The sequence below is a fragment of the Mercenaria mercenaria genome, chromosome 11 (assembly GCF_021730395.1).
Source record: "Mercenaria mercenaria strain notata chromosome 11, MADL_Memer_1, whole genome shotgun sequence".
In the NCBI taxonomy this organism is placed as follows: Eukaryota; Metazoa; Mollusca; class Bivalvia; order Venerida; family Veneridae; genus Mercenaria; species Mercenaria mercenaria.
In genome coordinates this window covers 81,372,280-81,398,276 of record NC_069371.1, presented here as the reverse complement: position 1 = coordinate 81,398,276, position 25,997 = coordinate 81,372,280, and the positions used below count along the sequence as shown (strand labels likewise).

Below are 25,997 nucleotides of genomic sequence, written 5' to 3'. Positions count from 1 at the left end.
CTTTTGTTTTAAATGGCACAATGTTAAAGCAGCAACAAAGGAGTGTACTGTTAGATTGACCAGAACTGGCTCTTTTATATGCTGAATATAAATCATCTGTTTGGATAGTATAAAACTTGAGTCAGATTTCTTTATGAAATAAAGAATTTGTTGGTTCTTCACAAATCAAAATTTTATAGGGAAGTGAAAACAAAACACCTGGAAGTAAATGCATTTCCTTTTAAGATTTGTGTTTACCCATTAGTTAACTGAGGAGAGTTCTCCAACTACCTAATCAGTTTGAAGGAATGTTGAGTTGTCGCATTCAGCAAGTTAAACATATTTTTGTGCTACATACTTCGAAATCCAGCTGATGAGTTTTATATGCAGATAAAATCAGTTTGAACATGTTTCTTGCTTCTTTTTCAATGATAGTACCTTATATATCTTTCAACCAACTCGATACCCCAGGGGTAGTGCGCCTGCTTTGGGTGTGGGAGGTCGTGGGTATGCTTCCTGGTTGTGTCGTACAAAAAAAAGAAAAATGGTACTAGTAGCTTCCTCGCATGGTGCTCATGCAGCATTAAAAAGATAGTACACAAAGACTGATCAGCCTGAAGTCGGAACAATGTGACCGACGATCATGTGTCTACGACATGATATTACAGTGAACTTACCCTGTTATTGGTATTGGCCTTGATTGTAGTGAATTGGCCATCTATCTTGTCTAGGCATGGACTTTAAGAGAATTCACAGCCTGGTCTGAACTGAATTGACAACGCATCTTTGAAAGAGACGTAAAACTCGTTCAATTAGTGTGACAATTCACATGAATAGGCAAGAATTTTCCCAATGCATTATGCAAATGAGATTTTCTGAGAACTACTTTGATTTATGCTAATACTTGTCTATCAAATTGGTGGTGCTCGGAATGCTTGTCTGTTCTTGGGAAGATGTAGCTCACACTAATGCTTATTACCATGTTAAAGAGACAGATGTTTTGTCAAATGGAATGTCTAGGGTTTCATCCAAAATATGTATATTGTATGTAAATAGTTTATTGCACAGTAGCAATAGTACTTCTATTTGGCTGCTTTAAGGGGCAAATTATGTGCAGTAAAATGTGTTATAGATAGTTCTGTTTGTTTGAAAGTTTTAGTGTGCTTTTTGTAGGATTTTTTGTAACATACATTCTTAGCTACAAATACATACAATAATTAAGTGATTTTATATCACCGGTTGCTATAGTATCTCTTACATTACTCAGCAAATGTTTAATCAATGTGATCTGCTGTAACCTTGTGGGGGAGTTATTAATTGATTTCCAGGGATGTTCAATTTCTGTAAAAGATCTGTTGACAGAAGCATAGCTCTGTTTGTAAAACTATTGAACTGCTGCATTGTGGGTATATCTCAGTAGCTGTGTGTAATTGATTCTTTAAAATATATAACGCGAAATCATAAATATTCATGAGGGATTAATTTTCCTGGACTTTGTGGTTAATCAATTCACGAATGCTGTGGTGTTTGTTTTTGTCGTGTTTGAATTGCCTGCACAGTAAGGTCAGAAGACTGTGGTGTTTGTTTATGTTGTGTTTGAATTGCCTGCACAGAAAGTTCAGAAATGCTGTGGTGTTTGTTTTTGTCGTGTTTGAATTGCCTGCACAGTAAGGTCAGAACACTGTGATGTTTGTTTTTGTCATGTTTGAATTGCCTGCACAGTAAGGTCAGAAGGCTGTGGTGTTTGTTTTTGTCGTGTTTGAATTGCCTGCACAGTAAGGTCAGAAGGCTGTGGTGTCTGTTTTTGTCGTGTTTGAATTGCCTGCACAGTAAGTTCAGAATGCTGTGGTGTCTGTTTTTGTCGTGTTTGAATTGCCTGCACAGTAAGTTCAGAATGCTGTGGTGTCTGTTTTTGTCGTGTTTGAATTGCCAGCACAGTAAGTTCAGAAATGCTGTGGTGTCTGTTTTTGTCGTGTTTGAATTGCCTGCACAGTAAGGTCAGAAGGCTGTGGTGTTCATTTTTGTCGTGTTTGAATTGCCTGCACGGTAAGTTCAGAAATGCTGTGGTGTTTGTTTTTGACATGTTTGAATTGCCTGCACAGTAAGTTCAGAAATGCTGTGGTGTCTGTTTTTTGTCATGTTTGAATTGCCTGCACAGTAAGGTGAGCCGGTAGAGGGCTAGACTCTCGGGGAAGAAGATCTTTCATCAGAGGTATATGGATATAACATACCTCGATTATATTACAAAACTTTTTTTGTGTGTCCCCAAAGAGTTCCTTATAACCGAGTTTTACTGTATTTTTATCATGTAATATTTATTGATTTCAGGTACAAAGTGTTGTTGGAGGACTAGAGCTGTATGACTGTGAGGGGAAGCTAATCAGCATTGCAGGCTTACATCCGCAGGATCAAATACACATAGATCTGCCAAATATACCACCAAAGGTAAAATGTTCTGTAAAATAAAAGCCTCTGTATATGCTCCGATTAAGTTTTGTCATAGCAGGCCGCTGTTATATTCATTATTCATCAGTTGCAAGTCGAAGTTATTAAGTTGTAAGTTTGTGGTGAGATGATGCAAAAATGACTTTGTTTGTTTTGAAGAAACTGTCTGATTGTATGTATGTTGTAATTGTAGAGTCAGCTGAATGATTTATTTTCCATACAATGAATTTCACGAATATGGCAGTATTCATTATAATTGATTACCACTTCATTTTTGGATGTCATGACGAACAGAACATCCAGCAACCCATGAAACTAAACCCCTCCCCACCCACCGCCTGCTCATTACCCCACCACACAAAACGACCCGCTAAATATGGATTTTTTTTAAGTTTTAAATGGATAATAGTAACATAGAAAATATGTGTTCAGAAGTTGCCTTCCCATGCTTGATACTTTGAGAAACTTTGTGCGCTACTCTAGTGTTACCTTATTGACCCTTACCCTGCTAAATTTCTATAATGAACTTGTCCATCTTCCAGTTTGGACAGTACCATTAAATGTTTAAAGGGGTACTTACACGGATATGCAGGCTGATTGATCATGATCTACACTGGTCACAAAGGCAGAATCAATCCTGTCCAGCATGATAAGGGTTAACCACCTCAGTAGTCTAGTAGTAGAGCACCTGCTTTTGTGTGGGAGGTGCAGGATTCATTCCATAGATGTTTCTTAATAAAAACATGAACAATGATACCAGTATGTATCTTGTTTTGCATTCAGCATCGAAAAGGAAAACTGCCTTCTCTTCTCTCATACCCTCTTGACTATCAATTCCATCAGGAATGAGGTGTTAAGAGTGATTATAATGAATGTTGTAGAACTTGTTTCACAGCCACCCATAATTGATTTAGAGTAGTACATCACTATACTATTAACAACCTTTGGAAATATTCTACTGAATTACAAAATTTGATCTAATTAGGTAATTGTCCTTCACCTCCAACAGTCCCACATCTCGGACACCTAATTATGATTAGATACAGCGATTAGAATTATTTTCTGATTTATCTGCCTAGCAAGACATTGATGTCTTCTCTTCCGATCCGGCGCGAGTGTCATAATTGTAACACCATTTTCACTCTAGAAAGAAATATATGATTGACATTGGTGTGCCACCAACCACTTCACAGTTTTAATCAACTGTCTGACAATGAAAATTGACTCACAAAGTGCCCATATTAACTTGGTTAATATATATTTTATGTGGCTAATTTCTTGACTTACCAAGTCGAGTGTTTACTTTTTAGGGTCTTTCACATTTTTAAGCACTTCGTAATAAGCCCTTGAAGTACGCCAGAACACGTAATCTCTATTTACTGTAATTCTTATGTCTAGAACATAAAAGACGGTTTTTAATAGTTAGCTATAGGATAGAGTTTTACAGCAAAATTTGTGTCTGTTATTGCAAAGTACCTTGTTTTCCGTGTACAAAAACAGATGTTTTATGATTATGAGTCTGGAATCTAGACTGGTTATCCATAATAACCATTGTAAAATGATCATTTATTGTTCAAATAGAGAATAGTTTCTTGGAAATATATATATTTGTTTTTAGCTCACCTGTCACAAAGTGACAAGGTGAGCTTTTGTGATTGTGCGGTGTATGCGTCCGTCCATGCGTGCATCCCTCTGTCCGTCCGTCTGTCCGTAAACTTTTGCTTGTGACCACTCTAGAGGTCACTTTTTTTGTGGGATCTTTATGAAAGTTGGTCAGAATGTTCATCTTGATGATATCTAGGTCAAGTTCGAAACTGGGTTACGTGCCATCAAAAACTAGGTCAATAGATCTAAAAAGAGAAAAACCTTGTGACTTCTCTAGGGGCCACATATTTCACAAGATCTTCATGAAAATTGGTCAGAATGTTCACCTTGATGATGTCTAAGTCAAGTTCGAAAGTGGGTCACGTGCTGTCAAAAACTAGGTCAGTAGGTCAAATAATAGAAAAACCTTGTGACCTCTAGAGGCCATATTTTTCATGGGATCTGTATGAAAGTTGGTCTGAATGTTCATCTTGATGATATCTAGGTCAAGTTCGAAACTGGGTCATGTGCCATCAAAAACTAGGTCAGTAGGTCAAATAATAGAAAAACCTTGTGACCTCTCTAAAGGCCATATTTTTCAATGGATCTGTATGAAAGTTGGTCTGAATGTTCATCTTGATGATATCTAGGTAAAATTTGAAACAGGGTCATGTGCGGTCAAAAACTAGGTCAGTAGGTCTAAAATAGAAAAACCTTGTGACCTCTCTAGAGGCCATACTTGTGAATGGATCTTCATAAAATTTGGTCAGAATGTTCATCTTGATGATATCTAGGTCAAATTTGAAAGTGGGTCACGTGCTTTCAAAAAGTAGGTCAGTAGGTCAAATAATGAAAAATCGTGACCTCTAGAGGCCGTATTTTTCATGGGATCTGTATGAAAGTTGGTCTGAATGTTTGTCTTGATGATATATAGGTCAGGTTTGAAACTGGGTCAGCTGCGATCAAAAACTAGGTCAGTAGGTCTTGAAATAGAAAACCTTGTGACCTCTCTAGAGGCTATGCCCTTGAATGGATCTTCATGAAAATTGGTCAGGATGTTCACCTTGATGATATCTAGGTCAGGTTTGAAACTGGGTCACATGCCATAAAAAACTAGGACAGTAGGTCAAATAATAGAAAAACCTTGTGACCTCTCTAGAGGCCATACTTTTCATGGGATCTGTATGATAGTTGGTCTGAATGTTTATCTTGATGATATCTAGGTCAGTTTGAAACTGGGTCACGTGCCGTCAAAAACTAGGTCAGTAGGTCTAAATTTAGGAAAATCTTTGACCTCTCTAGAGGCCATATTTTTCAATGGATCTTCATGAAAATTGATCTGGATGTTCATCTTGATGATATCTAGGTCAGTTTCGAAACTGGGTCATGTGCAGACAAAAACTAGACCAGTAGGTATAAAAATAGAAAAACCTTGTGACCTCTCTAGAGGCCATATTTTTCATGAGATCTTCCTGAAAATTAGTGAGAATGTTCACCTTGATGATATCTAGGTAAAGTTTAAAACAGGGTCACGTACCTTCGAAAACTAGGTCAATAGGTCAAAATAATAGAAAAACCTTGTGACCTCTCTAGAGACCATATTTTTCAATGGATCTTCATGAAAATTGGTTAGAATTTTTATCTTGATAATATCTAGGTCAAGTTCAAAACTGGGTCACATGAGCTCAGAAACTAGGTCACTATATCAAATAATAGAAAAAACGATGTCATACTCAAAACTGGGTCATGTGGGAAGAGGTGAGCGATTCAGGACCATCATGGTCCTCTTGTTTTTTATGTTTTCTTGTCCTCTATTAAAGTCAGTTGTTTTCACTGACCAAGCAATAAAGAAAAAAACCCTGAAGTTGACTGTCGGAAGAAATTACGTTATTCAGCAAGTTTCGGGTTTGTTTCCTAAGTTAAAAAGATTTAAATACATGTATGCCAAAGGCTGGCAAATGTTAACTTGAGTAAAGGAAAGTTATTTTTTTTAAAAAACTTAACAGAAACTATGTAAAAAATATTTCATGATTGGAGTAAAACTGGTCATAAAAACCATTCTATAGGATACCATCTTGTCAAAGTTAAAGGCCCTGTACCAGTTTGTCAAAGATTTTTAGAGGTCCAGATCCATTTGAAGATTTTTAGTAACTTTGAGCGATTTGTCAAAGAATCTTTAGAAGACTTGAACCATTTTTTCAAAAATTTTTAGAGGCAGGCTGAACCATTTTTCAAAGTTTTGTCTATGCACAGAACCATTCTATATTTCCCCTTCCATATTCGTAGAAACTTTGAAAGGTATTTTCTCTTCTGTTGTTTTAAAGACAATAAGATAGTATTGCAAGACATGGTTACAGATTTATTTCCTTTGGAGGTTTAAACATTTATGACTGAGATATGGTTACAGAACCATCTGTAGTTCTGTTTTTTATTTGTTTTGTAATCTTGTTCTGAAAAAATCAATTTTTACTTTGGAAAATTCCTCTTAAAAGGATTTGTAAGGGTTTGTTTTACTTTACATCATGGGCATTAAATGTCTGCTGTATACACTCCTTTTGCCATCTTATCCTTTATATAACAGGTCACTTAAAATATGAAAATTCTGTATGGTTCTGATATAATGTATCAATTTCATATTTACTGTTGGGAAATGAAGAAATGATAGTCCGTATAGGAAATGAGAAGTGGATTCCAGAAACTAGTTGTTGAGTTAGGGATTGGGGAGAGGGAGGGGGTGGGAGAGGGAGAGGGTGGGATTTACCAGCAGTTGCTGGGTTAGGTAGTCATTAAACATCCTTAGGATTTGTTCATCATAAAAGAAAGCCTTTGCTGAATTCTTATATGACTATTGAATGCTAATTTTTGTTTTGACTGGGTTTAGAGTAACACCGACACAATTTAGGTCGTAAAAACTACTTTTCCAGCTTTAGGTGGTGGAGTAATCGCACTCGGGGGGCCTTTAGGTGGTGGAGTAATCACACTCGGGGCATTGTATCAGACATGTGCTCTGTGCAGGCACTTGGATAGAACACGGACCTTCCATATGCCAGCTTCTTCACATGACAGATTCTGCCACCTGAAGCAAAGTTTCAAACCCATGTCATTAAGGGGCAAGTGATCTAAAGTTCACGACCTTGACCACTCGGTCATGGAGGCCCGGGCCCCTTATTCTGATTCAAAGCATAGGAATGTATTGTTCTTTTATTATGTCATAAAAACAAGAGCCATAAAGACAAAAGTCATTGAACCCAACAAAGACAGTGAATCAAATTAAATTTCTTCAGTTAAGTCTTCTCTAAAAACAGGATGTGCTAAAAGTGTCCCTAACTGACAGAAACTGTTTTGCAGTTTAACCAGACGTCTGAGGTTATGACCATTCTGTTGTTACTGGTTTAATTTCCGTGGCAGTATTAGTCTGAGATCTTTGTTTTATGTCTTTCTGGATGAAATCAGCACTGTGTTAAGAGGACTTCTTTTACATCAACTCTGGATGTATATTGTCTGTTTTAGTCTAATAAAGTAAGTTGCTGACATTTACCAGACTTCACTTGGTTGAAAACTGATATTTTTGAGATATAATTGAGACGATGCTTTTTCCATCAGATTGAGAGTATTGGTTCCCGGCATGGGGTTTACACTGTGATTGATATAACAGCAGTTGTCACTCTCTCTCGGCTTTTAATATCACTTTAAATAAATTCCATAGGACAATGGCCTTTACTATAAACAGTGAAACTTGTTATGGAAAATTTGCATGCTGACATTGTTGTTGTGTATGTTGAAATACACACAAACCCCAGGCCCCCACAACACACTCACACACCAGAATCTCCTAACCCTCCAAAATTCTAGCATAAAATTGCTCTTCTTGTCAGTTTTCAGGGGTGTTCTAACAGGAGAGTAAACGTATGTTAACAGGGAGACTCTTGTGCTCCTTAAAAAAACACCTTTTTATATACATTTTGTTGCAAAGCGTAAACGTATTACGGCCACAAAATGGGTAATTGAGAAGGAAATTACATCAGGTTGATAAAACAACACAGATATTCCCGGGCATTTCATGAAAATTTAATGATGTTGTGGGACAAATAACTTTTCACATGTTTTATGCTAGAATAGCATTAGTGCATGTTCATTTTGTGGTATTACATCTGCAGAATCCCTCGCGATACATTCGTACCCTCAGCCTACCAGGCTTGGACACCAACCATTCCCTCAGGATTCTGCAGATGTTATAATACAAAAAAAATCAGCGTTATCCCTACATAATTATAATATTTTTGTCTGCTTTTGGTCAAATTGAGCAGGATGGATTTTGTCAAGTAGTGGTTTTGTCCAACATATGTGTTTGTTACGGAACACAGGATATTTTGCTGTAACATTGTAATAAGACAGTTTCAAGATCACTATCAAGTTGGGGTGGAACTCTGCTGGGAACTTGCCTAAATCCTTACAATACAATTTCTTAACAACACAGTATCCTTACATCCCTGCAATTCCGTATCTTCATTTTTCTACAAATTGTAGCTTTAATAATGCACTCACTGGGCACCCTGTTCAGAGATGTTATCATGTTTATTTCAGTTTTAACAGACATGTACATAGTTATTGCAAATTTGTGTAAACTTTATGCACTAGAATACTGAAACATTGAATATTCTCTGCCATGTTGTTGTTATGAATAAAAAAATTATGGTGAAACACTGATCTCGTGAGGTTTCAATGGGAATAACAAAATGGTTGTGTTGTCTTGAGTTTGAGTGGGTGACAAATCAACCATAAACTACTAGCACATTTCACGGATTTGCCAATCACATTCTGTCATTCATCTTGAATGAACTCTGAAAAAAATAATTTCATTTCTTCAATAACGTATAAAACATAGTCTTATCTAAAACTTGTAGCTTCAGTAAACGATAAAAGTACTTAAATCTTTCACATGATTATATTTAGCCTTTGTATATGTCAGCTTCCTGTTAATTAATGAAATGTTCCTATATAGTCGTAATTGAGGGATTAAAGCGCTAAACTATTCTATCTACTACTTCATTAATATGCAGATAAGACATTTTTCCTCCAAACAGGTCTGTAATGATGTTCTGTGTTGTACAGAAGTGATTAGAACTTCCCGGACTTGCCAAACATTTCTGTATTCAAGACATTACTCAGGAAAATTGTCTCTCCGCTACAATATTGATCATATAACTGGAAATAATGATACGAATAAAGAACATGACAGAATCAACAAGTACAATCTAGTCTGAAATATTCAGGGACCGAAGTAATGAAAATATATTGATGCAATCACTCGTGCTGCGTCTCTATGACAGTCCAAGAAAACACTTGCCAGATTCTCTACCATAAAAACAGGTTTTTCTCCACTCCCATGAGTCATTTACAGGGTTTGGAAAGTATCAGGTCTGTACGCTGCACAGTTATTACAGAGTTGCCAGGTAAATCTGTTGCCCACACTGTCATTTTCACCTTGTCAAAGAGTGGTCAAAATGTAACAGTAACTTACTACAATATGAATAGTTAAGAAGTAATTTCAGAAGTAAAAGGCATATATCAAGATTTCAGTTGCACTAGTAAAATGAGTGTTTCAGAAGTGGCCAACTGTATTAGCATAAATGTGGTTGTCAGAAACATTTGTAAGTCGGACAAGCAATAATTTCATATGTAAGAAAGAAAAGAAAATGCAGTTATACACAAAACATGAATAAGATTTCTGTTCCATAGTCAATGAGTATTTAAGAAATGAACACATATATTTGTTAACAAGGGATTTTTATCTATTTCAGACTGTAGTGTTTGAAGACCTGGTATTGAACAAGTGGTCTATGAATGTTCACCAATTTAATATAACAGCCAACAACTTTGAACATGCATTACATTTCCTGATTAGATTTACCCCTGTGAAGAGAGGAAGGCTCTTCCCAATCACTGCTTTATTAAGGTAAGTTTTACAGTAATATAATATCGCCAAAGTGCATTTTCTTATTGAAGTTACCCCTGTCAAGAAAGGAAGGCTCCTCCCAAAGCGGGGGTGGAGGGGGAGTGGGGGTGAACCCATATCCTACAAATTTCTTCGCTTGAATTTTTCTTGGCAATTCAGGAACTTTTCACATGTAGGGTTTTTTTTTTCTTTGACGAAGCAGTATAAATTGCAGAGGTAATAATCTTTCTGTTGATACCTGTATTTTCTTTAGATATGCTGTTTGAAGTATATTATTAAATAAAGTAAATCACTATCCAGCATTGAAATAGTCCAGTTTGCTGTCTCTGACAGCTGCCGTTAATTAAACCCTTCCTATGGTATAACTATTACAGTGTAACTGTGTCTACTGGTGGGAGTGCAGAAGGCATTATCTGTAACTTGACCGCTGAAAATATCAGTTCTGAAACATCGGAAATTTTAAAATCTTGAAATGTCATTTATATTACTGAAACTGGAGATCATTTTCTTAGAACTCCCAATTTATCAGAATATAAAGTTCAGTATATAATTCCAAGAAATATTTGATTGGGTTAGCTCTGAGATTCATACATTGATGAAGGATGGAAGCCTGTTTCAGCTTTTCAGATAGCAGTAATATTAGAAAACTGCCATGACTTGCTTATTTCTGATTGAAACGTGCAAGTGTGAGGATTTATTTTCCTGGTTACAATATTTAATATGACCTTCACCTTCAAAGTTAGACCTTAATATACAACATTTTTGGTCCCACAGCCCACATAGATCACCCAATTTAGTTCTTACTTACACTCAACAAACCTTGTGGCAAGACCTGCAAACTGACTTATATCCTTAGGACGGCCAGCTTATATTTATGCAATCTCGCCAGGCATATGTATGTTTTTGACAACACAGAAAATGATGTCACTCGACCTTCAGCTATTTCTGGAAGTAAATAAAATGAAAGTAGAAATGCTAAACTTGAAAACAAAAGCTGCATTTTGATTTGTAGATAGTTAGGGGTCACGTGCAGGGGTCACCCCGTCTAAATGTATGTGCGTGGACTTTTTATTTTTCTTTTTAGCTCACCTGAGCACGAAGTGCTCAAAGGTGAGCTTTAGTGATCACCCTGTGTCCGGCGTCCGTCATCGTCCGTCCGTCCGTCCGTCCGTCTGTCGTCAACAATTTGACTGTTAACACTCTAGAGGTCACATTTTTGACCCAATCTTAATGAAACTTGGTCAGAATGTTACCCTCAATAAAATCTTGGACGAGTTCGATTTTGGGTAATCTGGGATCAAAAACTATGTCATCAGGTCAAATCAAAGGAAAAGCTTGTTAACACTCTAGAGGTCACATTTTTGGCCCAATCTTAATGAAACTTGGTCAGAATGTTACCCTCAATAAAATCTTGGACTAGTTCGATATTGGATCATCTGGGATCAAAAACTAGGTCATCAGGTCAGATCAAAGGAAAAGCTTGTTAACACTCTAGAGGTCACATTTTTGGCCCAATCTTAATGAAACTTGGTCAGAATGTTACCCTCAATAAAATCTTGGACGAGTTCGATATTGGGTCATCTGGGGTCAAAAACTAGGTCACCAAGTCAAATCAAAGGAAAAGCTTGTTAACACTCTAGAGGTCACATTTTTGGCCCAATCTTAATGAAACTTGGTCAGAATGTTACCCTTAATAAAATCTTGGACGAGTTCGATATTTGGTTATCTGGGTTCATAAACTAGGTCACCAGGTCAAATCAAAGGAAAAGCTTGTTAACACTGTAGAAGCCGCATTTATGACTGTATCTTCATGAAACTTGGTCAGATTGTTAATATTGATGATCTTAAGGTCCAGTTTGAATCTTGGTCATGTAGGATAAAAAACTAGGTCACCAAGCCAAATCAAATGAAAAGCTAGTTTACACTGTAGAGGCCACATTTATGACCATATCTGAATGAAACTTGGTCAAAATGTTAATCTTGATGATCTATAGCTCAAGTTCAAATCTGGGTTAGGTGGGGTCAAAAACTAGGTCACTAGGTCATATCAAAGGAAAAGCTTGTTAACACTCTAGAGGCCATATTTATGACTATATCTTCATGAAACTTAGTCAGAATGTTAAACTTGATGATCTTCAGGACAAATTTGAATCTGCCTCATGTCGGGTCAAAAACTAGGTCACCAGGTCAAATCAAAGGAAAAGCTAATTAACACTGTAGAGGCCACATTTATGACCATATCTTGATGAAACTTGGTCAGAATGTTAATCTTGATGATCTTTAGGTCAAGTTTAAATCTGGGTCAGATGGAGTCAAAAACTAGGTCACTAGGTCATATCAAAGGAAAAGCTTGTTAACACTCTAGAGGCCACATTTATGACTGCATCTTCATGAAACTTAGTCAGAATGTTAAACTTGATGGTCTTTAGGTCAAGTTCGAATCTGGGTCATGTCGGGTCAAAAACTAGGTCACAGGGGTCAAATAAAAGGAATAGCTAGTTAACACTTTAGAGGCCACATTTATGACCATATCTTAATGAAACTTGGTCAGAATGTTAATCTTGATGATCTATAGGTCAAGTTTAAATCTGGGTCAGGTGTGTTAAAAAACTAGGTCACTAGGTCAAATCAAAGGAAAAGCTTGTTAACACTCTAGAGGCCACATTTATGACTGTATCTTCATGAAACTTAATCAGAATGTTAATCTTGGTGATCTTTAGGTCAAGTTTAAATCTGGGTCATGTGGGGGCAAAAACTAGGTCGTCGGGTCAAATCAAAGGAAAAGCTAGTTAACACTTTAGAGGCTACATTTATGACCATATCTTAATGAAACTTGGTCAGAATGTTGATCTTGATGATCTTTAGGTCAGTAGGTCAGGTGAGCGATACAGGGCCTTCATGGCCCTCTTGTTTTTTTTTGCTATTGGGGAGCCAATTTTCAGCACTTTATTACGAATTGAAATTACCTGGGCTTTAGTACAGCATGTCAGCTTTTAATCTATGAAAAAATATTTGAGCTCTGGATAAACAGAAATCCCACAGGGGTCCGTAACGGACCAAGGGTACATTGATAATTTGGAACTTATCAAATCCCTCAAAATGTCATTTTTGATGTTGTCTGAGAGTGTCAGTATATGCCTCAGATGTAAGATATAACCGTATTTGAGAGCTGCAGACCTAGACATTTCAGAAATATTTTCAAAATAAGTTTCGTGTAATAAATGTTGTTTCTACGGAAGCGTGGAAGGGCCATCAGACGCTAATACATTTTAGTACGTTAAGGCTGTGGAAAGGATATATGGATGATATTCACATTTATATATTATGATTATATATTAAGATCTTCACATTAACTTAAAACCTCAAAAAACAACATCTTTTGTCTTCATGCATCTGCAAACCTTGCTGAATAATGCAAACACTGAGTTAAAGCCCAGAAGGAACTTTATGTTAAATGACAGTGCTTAAAAGCAAGGTTTTCGCAAGCATGAACACCAGAAAACAAGCATTAAAAGCACCTTGTAAGTTTTCTTTAATTTTCTTTTTCATCAGAAAATGAGTTTTAATTGATGTTCTAAGCCCAGAATAAAAAAAATATATGAAAAATCACAGTTATACTGTGAAGTTTTTAACATTTGTGGGGGACAAATTTTCATAGATTCGTGGTTGCATCAATTAACAAAATAGAATCGCAGGAAAGAAATAAAAGTACTGCTCATTTATATGCAGGTTGAAGTCCACAAAGTTCCTCTAAAAATAACTGTTTTGGTCACGACTGACATGAAAGCGGACAATACCGCCACAACGAAATTTGAAAAAAACATAATAATTACAAAAAATTACAGAACTTTAAAGCGAAACATTTTTGAACTATCTGGTAAAAGATTTTACAGTAATTTGGGATAATAGGCTGTGACATGGGTAGAGCTGATTTCACTTGCTTTGAGTCGTAATAATATTAACAGGAAAACTTGTTTGTTTTGGGTTAAATGCCATATTTCAACAGTACTTCAGTTATTTATCGGCAGGCAATTAACATAACCAGCTTTCCTGGATCCTGTACCAGTACAAAACTGTTTTCCGCAAGTAACTGTCAACTTCCCCACATGAATCAGAGGTGGAGAACGAATGATTTCAGACACAATGTCTTTTGTCAGATTGTCACATAGATCAAATGCCTTGTCGGTGATCAAAGACACGACCCCGTGTTCCTCCCTATTGAGCTAAGTTGCCAGGCAATGAAAACTTGTGAATAGTCTGTTAAAAGAATTTTCAGGTTCTTACAAATGTATAAATAGAATTAGCAGTGTCATGTCCGATGTTTTTGGCCTGGCAGTTCTAAGACTTAGTGTATCATTCTTTCAAAACTGTTACAGAAATATACTGCTGCGTAGAGAAAATAGTTCAAAGTATGGAATTACAGCCTACACATAAACTTACATTGCGCTTCAAACTACTCAGATAAATTGTTTTACGGAAGATTTCCCTTTCTTTGCATTTTACTTGAAGTAGAACTATTGAATTTCATTGAAATGCAATCAGGTTTTATTGCGGCAAGGAAATTCAGTGATCATAAATAACTGTTTGTGTTGCAAAAATTGTCTTCAATCCTCATGCAGGATTTAATTCTAACATGGAATCTCAGTGAGAAAGTTTATGGACTGTGAGACTGCAGTATTTGTCATGGATAAAATATGTTACAGCAAGGAACAGAAATTAGAAACGTCACGACTGACATGAAGGCGGACCGTACCGCCACAATGAAATTTGAAAAAAAAACAATAATTGCGAAAAATTACGGAACATTAAAGCGAAACATTTTTGAACTATCTGGAAAAATCAAAGGGGCATTTTGTCTGCATTGACCAATTCTGATTCTAGAAGCATGCGATTTAATTTTTGCGTATGTTTGATACAGTACTGGTTTGAAGTTTAAAAGAAACATTCTTATGTCTGGTAAGACATTCATAGTTAGACAGTTTTAAAATTTACTTATTGATGTAGTCAAGGATTGCTATCTCATTATCCAGCATCTGTTTTATTTATCGATGATAACGATTTTTCATAATGCAACAAATGTTACAGTACTTTTGTGTACATTACACCTATAAAGCATGTCTAGAAACTAGTACATGAATTGAATTAAATTAATTCACAACTATATAAACTCAGGAATGTTGAGCATTTCATTATCATGGAGAGTGTGAGTGGGTCTTCATCCTTTTAAGGCATCACTGTTGGACAAGACATTGAGAGAGGGGGCTGCGGTTCCATTGCATGTTATTTCACGCCATCGCAGTTTGACGAGTCACATAGAGTTATGTGCCCCTTATATAGAGCCATTAGTGTGGCGTGCCTGTTATTTTGTCTCAAGCCTGTGTATAACCTAGGTGAGCAAAGTTTCAGGTGTCACGCTGGTGGTGTAATGCAGCTGTTAAGACATGACAGGTACAGGTTGTCTGTGGATCTGAGGTAGTCTTACAGCATCATATCATAGACTGGATCAGAGGTAGACATACAACATCATTGCAGAGTGGATCAGAAGTAGTCATTCAGCATCATTGCAGAATGGATCAGAAGTAGTCATACAGCATCATTGCAGAGTGGATCAGAAGTAGTGGATCAGAAGTAGTCATTCAGCATCATTGCAGAGTGGATCAGAGGTAGTCGTACAGCATCATTGCAGAGTGGATCAGAGGTAGTCATACAGCATCATTGCAGAGTGGATCAGAAGTAGTCGTTCAGCATCATTGCAGAGTGGATCTGAAGTAGTCGTTCAGCATCATTGCAGAGTGGATCAGAGGTAGTCGTACAGCATCATTGAAGAGTGGATCAGAGGTAGTCGTACAGCATCATTGCAGAGTGGATCAGAGGTAGTCGTACAGCATCATTGCAGAGTGGATCAGAGGTAGTCGTACAGCATCATTGCAGAGTGGATCAGAGGTAGTCGTACAGCATCATTGCAGAGTGGATCAGAGGTAGTCATACCGCATCATTGCAGAGTGGATCAGAGGTAGTCATACAGCATCATTGCAGAGTGGATCAGAGGTAGTCGTACAACATCATTGCAGAGTTGATCAGAGGTAGTCATACAGCATCATGTCTGAGGAAGGGGTACAGCATCATGTCAGAGAGAGGAACAGAAGTAGTTGTACAGTATCATATCATACAGTGGGTCAGAGGTAGTGATACATAGTCATATCATAGAGTGTAAAATTTGACATGACTAAAAGAGCAGTAGGAACATAGCTGGTTACTCGGAAGATTAGAGGAAGAGTATATATCTATAGTGACACTAACATTGTAGAAGATTTATTATAAAGATACCAAAGTAAGAAAAGTTCTTTGCAGACAGATAATATGGTTGAAGATAAGAGTAGAAAGAGATTCGAAGAAATGTGTAATTCTGGAAATGGGAAATAGTGATCTGGACAGAGGAAAACCAAATGACGGAGTAATGATACCAGCTTTAGCCTGACGTTTGACAAAATGATGGTATTCTGTGATGGTATAGAAAGTCTATGAAGACGGAGCCTAAGATTTTGTCTCAAGCCTGAGTATTAAGCAGGTGAGCAAAGTTTCAGGTGTCGGTTTTCTAGACTGCTGCAACAGAAGCGACTGCGAGAAATATGTGACTTCACAGAGGTATTTAACTAGAAAGAATAGTGACTTAACAGACAGGTTCAACAAAAGAGAAAGTGGCTTGTAAAATAAGTGACTTCACAGATGTTCATCTAAAGAGAATAGTGACTAAGCAGACAAGTTTAACTAAACAGAAAGTGACTTAACAGAGATGAAAGTAAATTAACAAGAGATGTTCAACTAGAGAGATAGTGACTTAACAGAGATGTCTGTGACTTAAAAGAAATGAAAGTAACTTAATAGAGATGTTAAACTTGTAAAGAAAGTGGCTGGGAGAAATATGCGAGTTAAAAAAGATGAGCAGCTAAAAAGAAACTGGTAGAAGAATACACAAGAAACAGAAATTTTATAACATTTGGAGAGGATTGTGGATGGATACCTGAGGGAATATGAACACTGTCATGAAAAAACAAAATGAGGAAAATAAGCAAAAAAGGAGTTGTATAAAAAAAGAGTTTGAGAAAATAGAAATGTTACTTGATTTAGAGATTTAAAGGAAAATGAAATTGGAGAATATTTGTAAAAGAAAGGGGAAAAAAAGGTTTTTGAAACAAAATTGGAAGTTGTGTGGTTTTAAAAGGATAGGAGTTAAAAGGGAAAAAACAGTTGATTTTAAAGGAGTTAAAAGGAAAAAACATATGAATTTTAAAAGGAATTAATGAGCTGGCAAAGAAATGTATTATTCATGGGACTCCTGAAAGGGAAAAACATGACTGGAAATGAAAAATATTAATTAATGGACATGCGTAAATGGAAAAATCGGGACTGAAATTGGAGGGGAAAAACATGAATTAAAAATGGAAAGAAAAAATAGGACTTGGAGGAAAGGAAGAGGACTAAAAAGGGGAAAAAAGGAGGCTTAAAATTTGGGGGAAATTTCTACTAGAAAAGGAAGTGAACAAGACTGAAATTGAGCAGAAAGATATTCTGGAGACTAGAGGTGTTGTGGATGCGCTTGAATCTTTAGCTCAGACCTTGGATGTTGTAGAGGTGAGCAAAGTTTCAAGTGTGTCCTCATACCTTGCAACAGCTGGGTGACTGTGTTGCTAAGCAACCTGGAGGTCCATGGTTGATGACTACATATGACATACATGACACCGTATCTCATGACACTAGGATGTAGATTCAAGGATGATTCTTACCTGCTGAAAGCTTTCATTAAAGTTGAGCTAAAATAAATAAGTATAAACTATAAAATAAACTAAATGATGTGCTGTACAAAGAGGGTCACATGAATCTTTGAAATTAGTCTGAATTTCAGGTCTGATGATAAACTTGGATATTTGTCTTCCTATCTTGTTTGCACAGGGGATTGATTATATGGTTAGTATAAAGTGTAAGTACCAAGATATAGTAACATATTTCCTAGTTTAGATTACAAGAGAAGAAATAATGTTGACGCTCGTTAATATTTCTGTGTATTTTATATATTTCAGTTTCACCAAACCTCCAAGACCAGATTTTTACCAACATAAGTATGACTTTGAGGCGGGTGAAAACAGTGTGGATATTTTCTTGCCGGCTGGATCTTTTAATGGTCAGTTTATACTGCTGTAAACAGCAGTTAATACCTCATCTACATGCTTTTATGAGTTGTAAATTGTTGTTTTTATGGACTTAATAAAGTTTTTCCAGATTGTGACATTTCTTTTGATCCCTGTTGAAACCAGTGATTAATCCATGTTGAAATAGAGTATAAATGCTTTCTTACCTCATTAATGATATCCGAAACGGAGTATAGATCTAATCAGATGCAGAAGTAATCGCCTCCATTCAATTAAGAAAGCATGTTACTACTTTTTATGGAAAAAAAAGAGAATGATTTTATTACGTCTGTCACATGTCAGTAGCAATTCTACATAATTTCAGTTCTTTAAATTCATTCTTTTGATGAGGCTTGGTTTTGATGAGGTTTATTTCTGTTTTATGTTATATTTATCAGCTACTGGAATGTACTATATTGGAATTGTTGACTCCACCTACAACTCTGATAGGCTCCGCCCAGGGGAGGTAACACAGAGAAATTACACCCTCAAATTATGGTGGGGCCAGTGTTTATACTGGAATGGTGACAAAGAGGCGTGGCTTCCAGATGGATGTTCTATTTCTCAGAATTCAACTTTTGAGGTCACTAAATGCACGTGTAATCATTTGACATCATTTGGTGGAAAGTTTGAGCTGATACCCAACAAACTCACATTCACTGATATTGAAGGACTCTTCAGGTTGTTATAATATGAATACTGTAAAATCATCATTATTCGTTGGGTACTAATTTTCATGATTGTGTAAACCACAAATTTAATCCCAACATTTATCTTCTTAACCCTTATCATGCTGAACATGATTTATTCTGCCTTGGGGATCAGTGTAGATCATGATCTGCACTGTTCACCATTCAATCAGTATATTTTTAGTAAGCACCCCTTTTAACAGATAATGGTACTGTCCAAATTGAAAGATGGACAAGTTCATTATAGAAATTAGCAAGGTAATGGTTAACTTGAAATTTGCAAATTCATATTCCCACGAAAATGACGTTTTGGCAAAAAATATGAAAGTTCATACCCACAAATTTAAATGATTTCACAGTACATGGAACTTGTGAATTGTAATTTTATCAACTTTTAGGTAGTATGAGCATTGTTAACTAGAATCAGGACCACAAGAGTTAGAAAATTCCATTGAATTTTAAGAAGTACACAGTCACATATAAATGACAACTCGCGAAAATGACATAGAATTACTTTAGATTTAACGAATAAGGACAAATGACCATGTTGATGAATGGTTGCCTTGACGATTGCTCTGACAAATTCAGCAAATATTTCAATACTTACTGTTGGGTGACATAACTCAACATTTTAAATATTTAGACAAAATGTCACTTTAAATGAAATGATAATGATTATAATGAAGGGTGAGTTATTAAGTGAAACAAGAGTCTTATTTTAAATTTTATATGGTTAAACTATTAAAATTTCTATTAAATGTTGTTATTCCTTTATAATAACAGTTAAATGATTTGGTTGTGTTTTATTTTCCAGTTTACATCAGAATGCAGTGACCTTGACCTTGATCAGTGTTGTCTTGGTGTTATACTGTATATTGTTGTTCTGGTGTTACCGTGCTGATCTCTATGACAACAGGAAAGGTGGAATAGTTTATCTCCTGGACAACTCACCCATGGACCAACAAAAGTTCGAAATTACAGTGGAAACAGGCTACTGGAAAGGAGCTGGCACCACAGCTAAGGTAGAGTAAATAACAAGTGAATACATGGCACCGTTATGCCCCTTTCAGTGATAGAGAGAATTTCTAGTTGTTGCTACAGTTGTGACAATTCAATATGAAGTATAAATCTCTAATCATTACCATTGTTACTTTTCAGTTAAAGACTTAATTATGTGCCCGAAGTGACGTATTGTTAGTCAACCTTGATCTTGGCATTGTCTTGCCATTGTTACATTTCAAACTGTAAGAATGAAAATTGTAAGTCAACCTTGACCTTGGCATTGTCTTGAAATTGTTACACAGTGAAAGTTGTGTCAACCTTGATCTTGGCATTGTCTTGCCATTGTTACATTTCAAACTGTAACAGTGAAAATTAACTGTAACAAACTGTAACAATGAGATTTTAGAGTCAGCCTTGATCTTAGCATTGTCTGTAACAATGAACAATGAGAATTTAGAGGCGGCCTTGATCTTAGCATTGTCTTGCCATTGTTACATTTCAAACTATACAGTTTCAATTGTGACCCAGTTCTTTCTGTTTTAAAGATAAGTCTGATACTGCATGGAGAGGAAGGCATGTCCGAGACAAGAGAACTGATCAGTGAGGACGACAGACCCATGTTTGAGAGAAATTCCAGGGACAAATTTATATTGTCGTAAGTAACTGCTGCTGTTAAAACATGTACTGTTTCACTAAGGAGTTACTCAGCCATGTTAAAACATGTACTGTTGCACTAAGGGGATACTCCGTCATGTTGAATCTGTACTGTTGCACTAAGGAGTTACTCCGTCATGTTGAATCTGTACTGTTGCACTAAGGAGTTACTCCGTCATGTTGAATCTGTACTGTTTCACTAAGGAGTTACTCCGTCATGTTGAATCTGTACTGTTGCACTAAGGAGTTACTCCGTCATGTTGAATCTGTACTGTTGCACTAAGGAGTTACTCCGTCACGTTGAATCTGTACTGTTTCACTAAGGAGTTACTCCGTCATGTTGAATCTGTACTGTTGCACTAAGGAGTTACTCCGTCATGTTGAATCTGTACTGTTGCACTAAGGAGTTACTCCGTCACGTTGAATCTGTACTGTTGCACTAAGGGTATACTCCGTCATGTTGAATCTGTACTGTTGCACTAAGGAGTTACTCCGTCATGTTGAATCTGTACTGTTGCACTAAGGAGTTACTCCGTCATGTTGAATCTGTACTGTTGCACTAAGGAGTTACTCCGTCATGTTGAATCTGTACAAGTGTTTATATTATGAGAAAATATCAAAGGTAATTAAATGGCTGACAGATTTTTACGGATGTTTTTCTCGGAAGTTTTTGTCACGATTAATTTCTGAATGCTGATTTATCAGCAACCTGTTGATGTTGAGCAATCAGAAGTATAAATAGTTATAGGTATTCCTGTCAGATTTAAAAAGTACAGTAGAACTTTGTACTGGAAATATTTTTTAGAGTTATTGGTAGTCAAGCCATGTACCTGGTTACTAAACTTCTGGCATATGCATTGATATATATCGATGTGTTGTAGCCTCCTGCAAATCAAAATTTAATGAGTAAAGACATCATTCAACAATAACATCTACTTTATTTCTTACAAAGTATATTTGTATACAATATGTATGCAGTGATCAGTATACAACCAATTTTAGTACATTAATCATTAGAAAAGGACGTACATTATATATAGATTTTACCAGACCAGACGATGAGTTCAAGTAAAGGCTGGTGTTCGAATTTTCCGAGTACGAGCGAAAAAGTTCAGCTGTATGCCAGTATAGGAAACCAGTGTTTAAATGTAATAAGAGTTCCTTGTGAAGTAAATTATATATTTCTAACATGGCCAGATATGAAGAAGGCAGAAACTATGTGTTATTGTACCAAAAAGTCATTGTTTGTGTCACAGTTATTATATCGTAGCATCAGACATCATAGCTGCAATCCACACAAAACATATGGTTGGATCATAGAAAATAATCTTTGATGTCATGTTAAATACAAATAATATTATCCCATACTGTAATTTGCATTTTAGTTTGTTGCCGAGGTGCATATTAGCATTACTCGTGGGCTATGCTCACGTGATAAAATTCCTTTGCATTTAACTCCAGTGATTTAATGTAATTAAGTTAGATTAAAGTTAGATTTTAGGATATAATGCTACAAACGCTGTTGTTAGCTCACCTGTCACATAATGACAAGGTGAGCTTTTGTGATCACCCTTCGTCCGTCATCCATCCGTCCATCTTGTGCGTCTGTGCGTCAACAATTTCTTGTTTTCAGATTTTACTAGGTAGGAATCTCAGAGTTTATCCCATAAAACAACATATTTTACAGGCTGAAGATACGTGTAAAAATATTGAAAGTGTTACCTAGTAAATGCTTAAAACAATAGCATTCTTATTGCCGAAAAAACTTAACTTGTATGTAGAAGATTTTCCAGTGTGAAATGTAGAAGTTTCAACTTGATTAGTAATTAATGCCTTTTTAGCTCATCTGATTTTTTGAAAAAAAATGATGAGTTATTGTCATCACTTGAGCGGTTGTCGGCGTCGGCGTCGGCGTCGGTGTCGGCGTCGGCGTCTGCGTCGGCGTTGCCTGGTTAAGTTTTATGTTTAGGTCAGCTTTTCTCCTAAACTATCAAAGCTATTGCTTTGAAACTTGGAAGACTTGTTCACCATCATAAGCTGACCCTGTATAGCAAGAAACATAACTCCATCTTGCTTTTTGCAAGATTTATGGCCCCTTTTGTACTTAGAAAATATCAGATTTCTTGGTTAAGTTTTATGTTTAGGTCAACTTTTCTCCTAAACTATCAAAGCTATTGCTTTGATACTTGGAATACTTGTTCACCATCATAAGCAGACCCTGTACATCAAGAAACATAACTCCATCTTGCTTTTTGCAAGAATTATTGCCCCTTTTGGACTTAGAAAATCAGTTTTCTTGGTTAAGTTTTATGTTTAGGTCAGCTTTTATCCTAAACTATCAAAGCTATTGCTTTAAAACTTGCAACACTTGTTCACCATCATAAGCTGACCCTGTACAGCAAGAAACATAACTCCATCCTGCTTTTTGCAAGATTTATGGCCCCTTTTGGACTTAGAAAATATCAGATTTCTTGGTTAAGTTTTATGTTTAGGTCAACTTTTTCTCTTTAACTATCAAAGCTATTGCTTTGAAACTTGCAACACTTGTTCACCATCATAAGCTGACCCTGTACAGCAAGCAACATAACTCCATCCTGCTTTTTGCAATAATTATTGCCCCTTTTGGACTTAGAAAATCATTTTCTTGGTTGAGTATTATGTTTAAGGCAACTTTTCTCATAAACTATCAAAGCTATTGCTTTAAAACTTGCAACAGTTTTTCACAATCATAAGTGGACACTGTACATCAAGAAACATAACTCTATCCTGCTTTTTGCAAGAATGATGGCCCTTTTTAGACTTAGAAAATCATGGGTAGGACAATATTTCTATTATACAAAAAAAATCAGATGAGCGTCAGCACCCGCAAGGCGGTGCTCTTGTTTTTGTTCAGCTTGACAAAAAAAGAGTGTTTGTCTTTATTTTGTTTTTAAGTTCATGTTCAGATCGTCAGCAAAATTAATACTTTATGCAGAGCTCAAAACTTTTATTAGCTTGTAACAAAATCTGTGTGAAGATTATCTGAGAATTTGCCTGGTGTTGAAGAAATTTTGTTATTTCCGACTGAAGTTAGATTTCTGTCTCGAGATGTGACATAAGTTCCATTAAATTTTCTCAAATTTGTAGTTTAAATGCTACATAAGTATACCCTTAGAGAGAATCAATAATGCCGCAGAATTGAAACTCAGTGATTTAAACACCACAAGAAGAAAATACGGGGATAAAATCAGGAATAAACTTGAAATGACTCAAATGCACATTATGTTACGGAGAGCTAGTCAAGTTTTGCTTCTGTCTTTGATGAATTTTACAACAGAAAGCTAAAATTTCTGTAATAGATGGACAGTAATGTAGTGATTGAAAAATGGAAGATTATTTGTCATTTGAGAGGGTACAGATGGAGCCTTCAGAGCTATATTTGCATTAATCAGTTATGTTTCATACAAGAAAAAAAATTGCTGAGAAAATAATAAAGTATATTAGCGAAAGGGTAATATGCTTGATATTTGCAGACTGCAAATGCAAAAGGGCTGTAATTTGAAACATCACACTATCGCGAAGATTTACTTTGTCTGGCAGACTCAATTTTTTTCTTTCTGTCATAAAATTTATGGCAATATGATCCATATTTATAACACATAAACAATTTCAAAAAAGTCTCTAAGACGTAGTAGATATAGTTCCCCATCAAATTTTTAATATAGAGTAAGTTTCCTTGTAAGATATTAAATGTTGAGCAGGTTATGGAAATTGATTTCCCCAGAAATAAAATGCAGAAACGTTTTATTTTCTCTCTCAATTTTTACAGACTACCAGACAGTATTGGACGAATATGGAAAGTTCAGATTTGGCACAACAATTTTGGACCATCGCCAAGTTGGTATCTGAACAGGGTGATAGTGCGAGATTTAAATACAGGTTAGTATTTTTATATTTTATGCACACTCTTTGCTTGGATACAGACTTTGGAGTTCTGTGAAGAAAATTTAATGTTTCGCTGTCAGAATAGTGAATGGCTGTGTCTGCTATCTCCAGTAAATTCTTTCAAAGCAAGTTACGATTGTATGTGACATTGAAAAATCATTACAGTTATTGTCAAAATAGAGTGTCACAGAAAAAAAATGTGTTTCACAATTCATCTCTCCTTATCTACAGTAGAAAGCAAGATTATTAAAAAGGGTCTTGTCCACCTTACCTTATTTATTTTGTTTATCAGGGAACCAGTACATGCTTATTTCATACATATTTTCAGGGAACCAGTACATCATCTGTAACCTTTATGTTCTACAGGGCATCAATCTGTGTTTATCTGTAAACTTTATATATTTACAGGGAATCAGTCCATGTTTATCGGAAATCCTTATATATTTACAGGGAATCAGTCCATGTTTATCGGTAACCTTTATGTATTTACAGGGAACCAGTCCATGTTTTTCTGTAACCATTATGTATTTAGTGTCAAGATATTCTATTGTGGCAATACTTGAAAGGTTCACAAAATACTATTTGAGGAATTGGACAGAAAGCTACATTTTTATGTATTTACATGTAACCTGTCCATGTTTATCTGTAACCTTTTTGTGTGGCAGGGAACTAGTCCATGTTTATCTGTAACCATTATGTACTTGCAGGGAACCAGTACATGTTTATTTGTGAGAAATGGTTAGCAGTAGAAGAACAAGATGGTAAAGTAGAGAGAGAGTTTATGCTGCAGGATGGAGCTTTACAGTTTGGAAAGGTCAGTTAATAAAAATATATATTTACTTTTTGAAGCAAACAGAGCAAATGTGCTCAGAAATCCCGTAACTGTGTCACCAGGGCTCAAACTTGTAACTTGCAGAGCAAATGTGCTTAGAAGTCCCATTACTGTGTCACCAGGGCTCAAACTTGTAACTTGCAGAGCAAATGTGCTTAGAAATCCCATTACTTTGTCACCAGGGCTCAAACTTGTAACTTGCAGAGCAAATGTGCTTAGAAATCCCATTACTGAGTCACCAGGGCTCAAACTTGTAACTTGCAGAGCAAATGTGCTTAGAAATCCCATTACTGTGTCACCAGGGACTTGCAGGATGTGTAGCCAACTTCAACATTTTGTTAAGTTCAGAACAGTCTCCTGTGGTAATACATATACTGTATTATTAACCACCTGTACTATGCATTAATTATATCCTTAATATTTTAACTCCTGCTTGATATGAAGGCTGTGTTATATACAGGGGCCCGTGTCAAACTCTTGGAAGAAATAGGCTGTATATACTATGTTATGTATAATGATATAATATATATAGGCCATTTTCTTCCCAAAAAGAGTTTGATACTGGCCCCTGTGGTATTATACAGCTCAACTTTGTAAGTTATAATAGGCCATTTTCTTCCCAAAAAGCGTTTGATACTGGCCCCTGTGGTATTATACAGCTCAACTTTGTAAGTTATAATAGGCCATTTTCTTCCCAAAAAGCGTTTGATACTGGCCCCTGTGGTATTATACAGCTCTGCTGCATA

General features: G+C 36.1%; 1 protein-coding gene across 5 annotated transcripts in view; it reads left to right on the top strand.

Moving 5' to 3' along the window:
- The window catches only part of LOC123531249 (polycystic kidney disease 1 like 1-like), a 114,712-nt gene that overhangs the window by 59,879 nt on the left and 28,836 nt on the right, over positions 1-25,997 (top strand). For all 5 annotated transcript variants that reach the window (XM_053517912.1, XM_053517913.1, XM_053517911.1 and 2 more), the window contains 8 exons: positions 2,308-2,424; positions 9,810-9,964; positions 18,043-18,143; positions 18,549-18,831; positions 19,654-19,861; positions 20,387-20,496; positions 24,304-24,413; positions 25,127-25,233. In XM_053517912.1, coding sequence (XP_053373887.1) covers positions 2,308-2,424; positions 9,810-9,964; positions 18,043-18,143; positions 18,549-18,831; positions 19,654-19,861; positions 20,387-20,496; positions 24,304-24,413; positions 25,127-25,233 — 1,191 coding nt within the window. The remainder of the gene's footprint in view (positions 1-2,307; positions 2,425-9,809; positions 9,965-18,042; positions 18,144-18,548; positions 18,832-19,653; positions 19,862-20,386; positions 20,497-24,303; positions 24,414-25,126; positions 25,234-25,997) is intronic.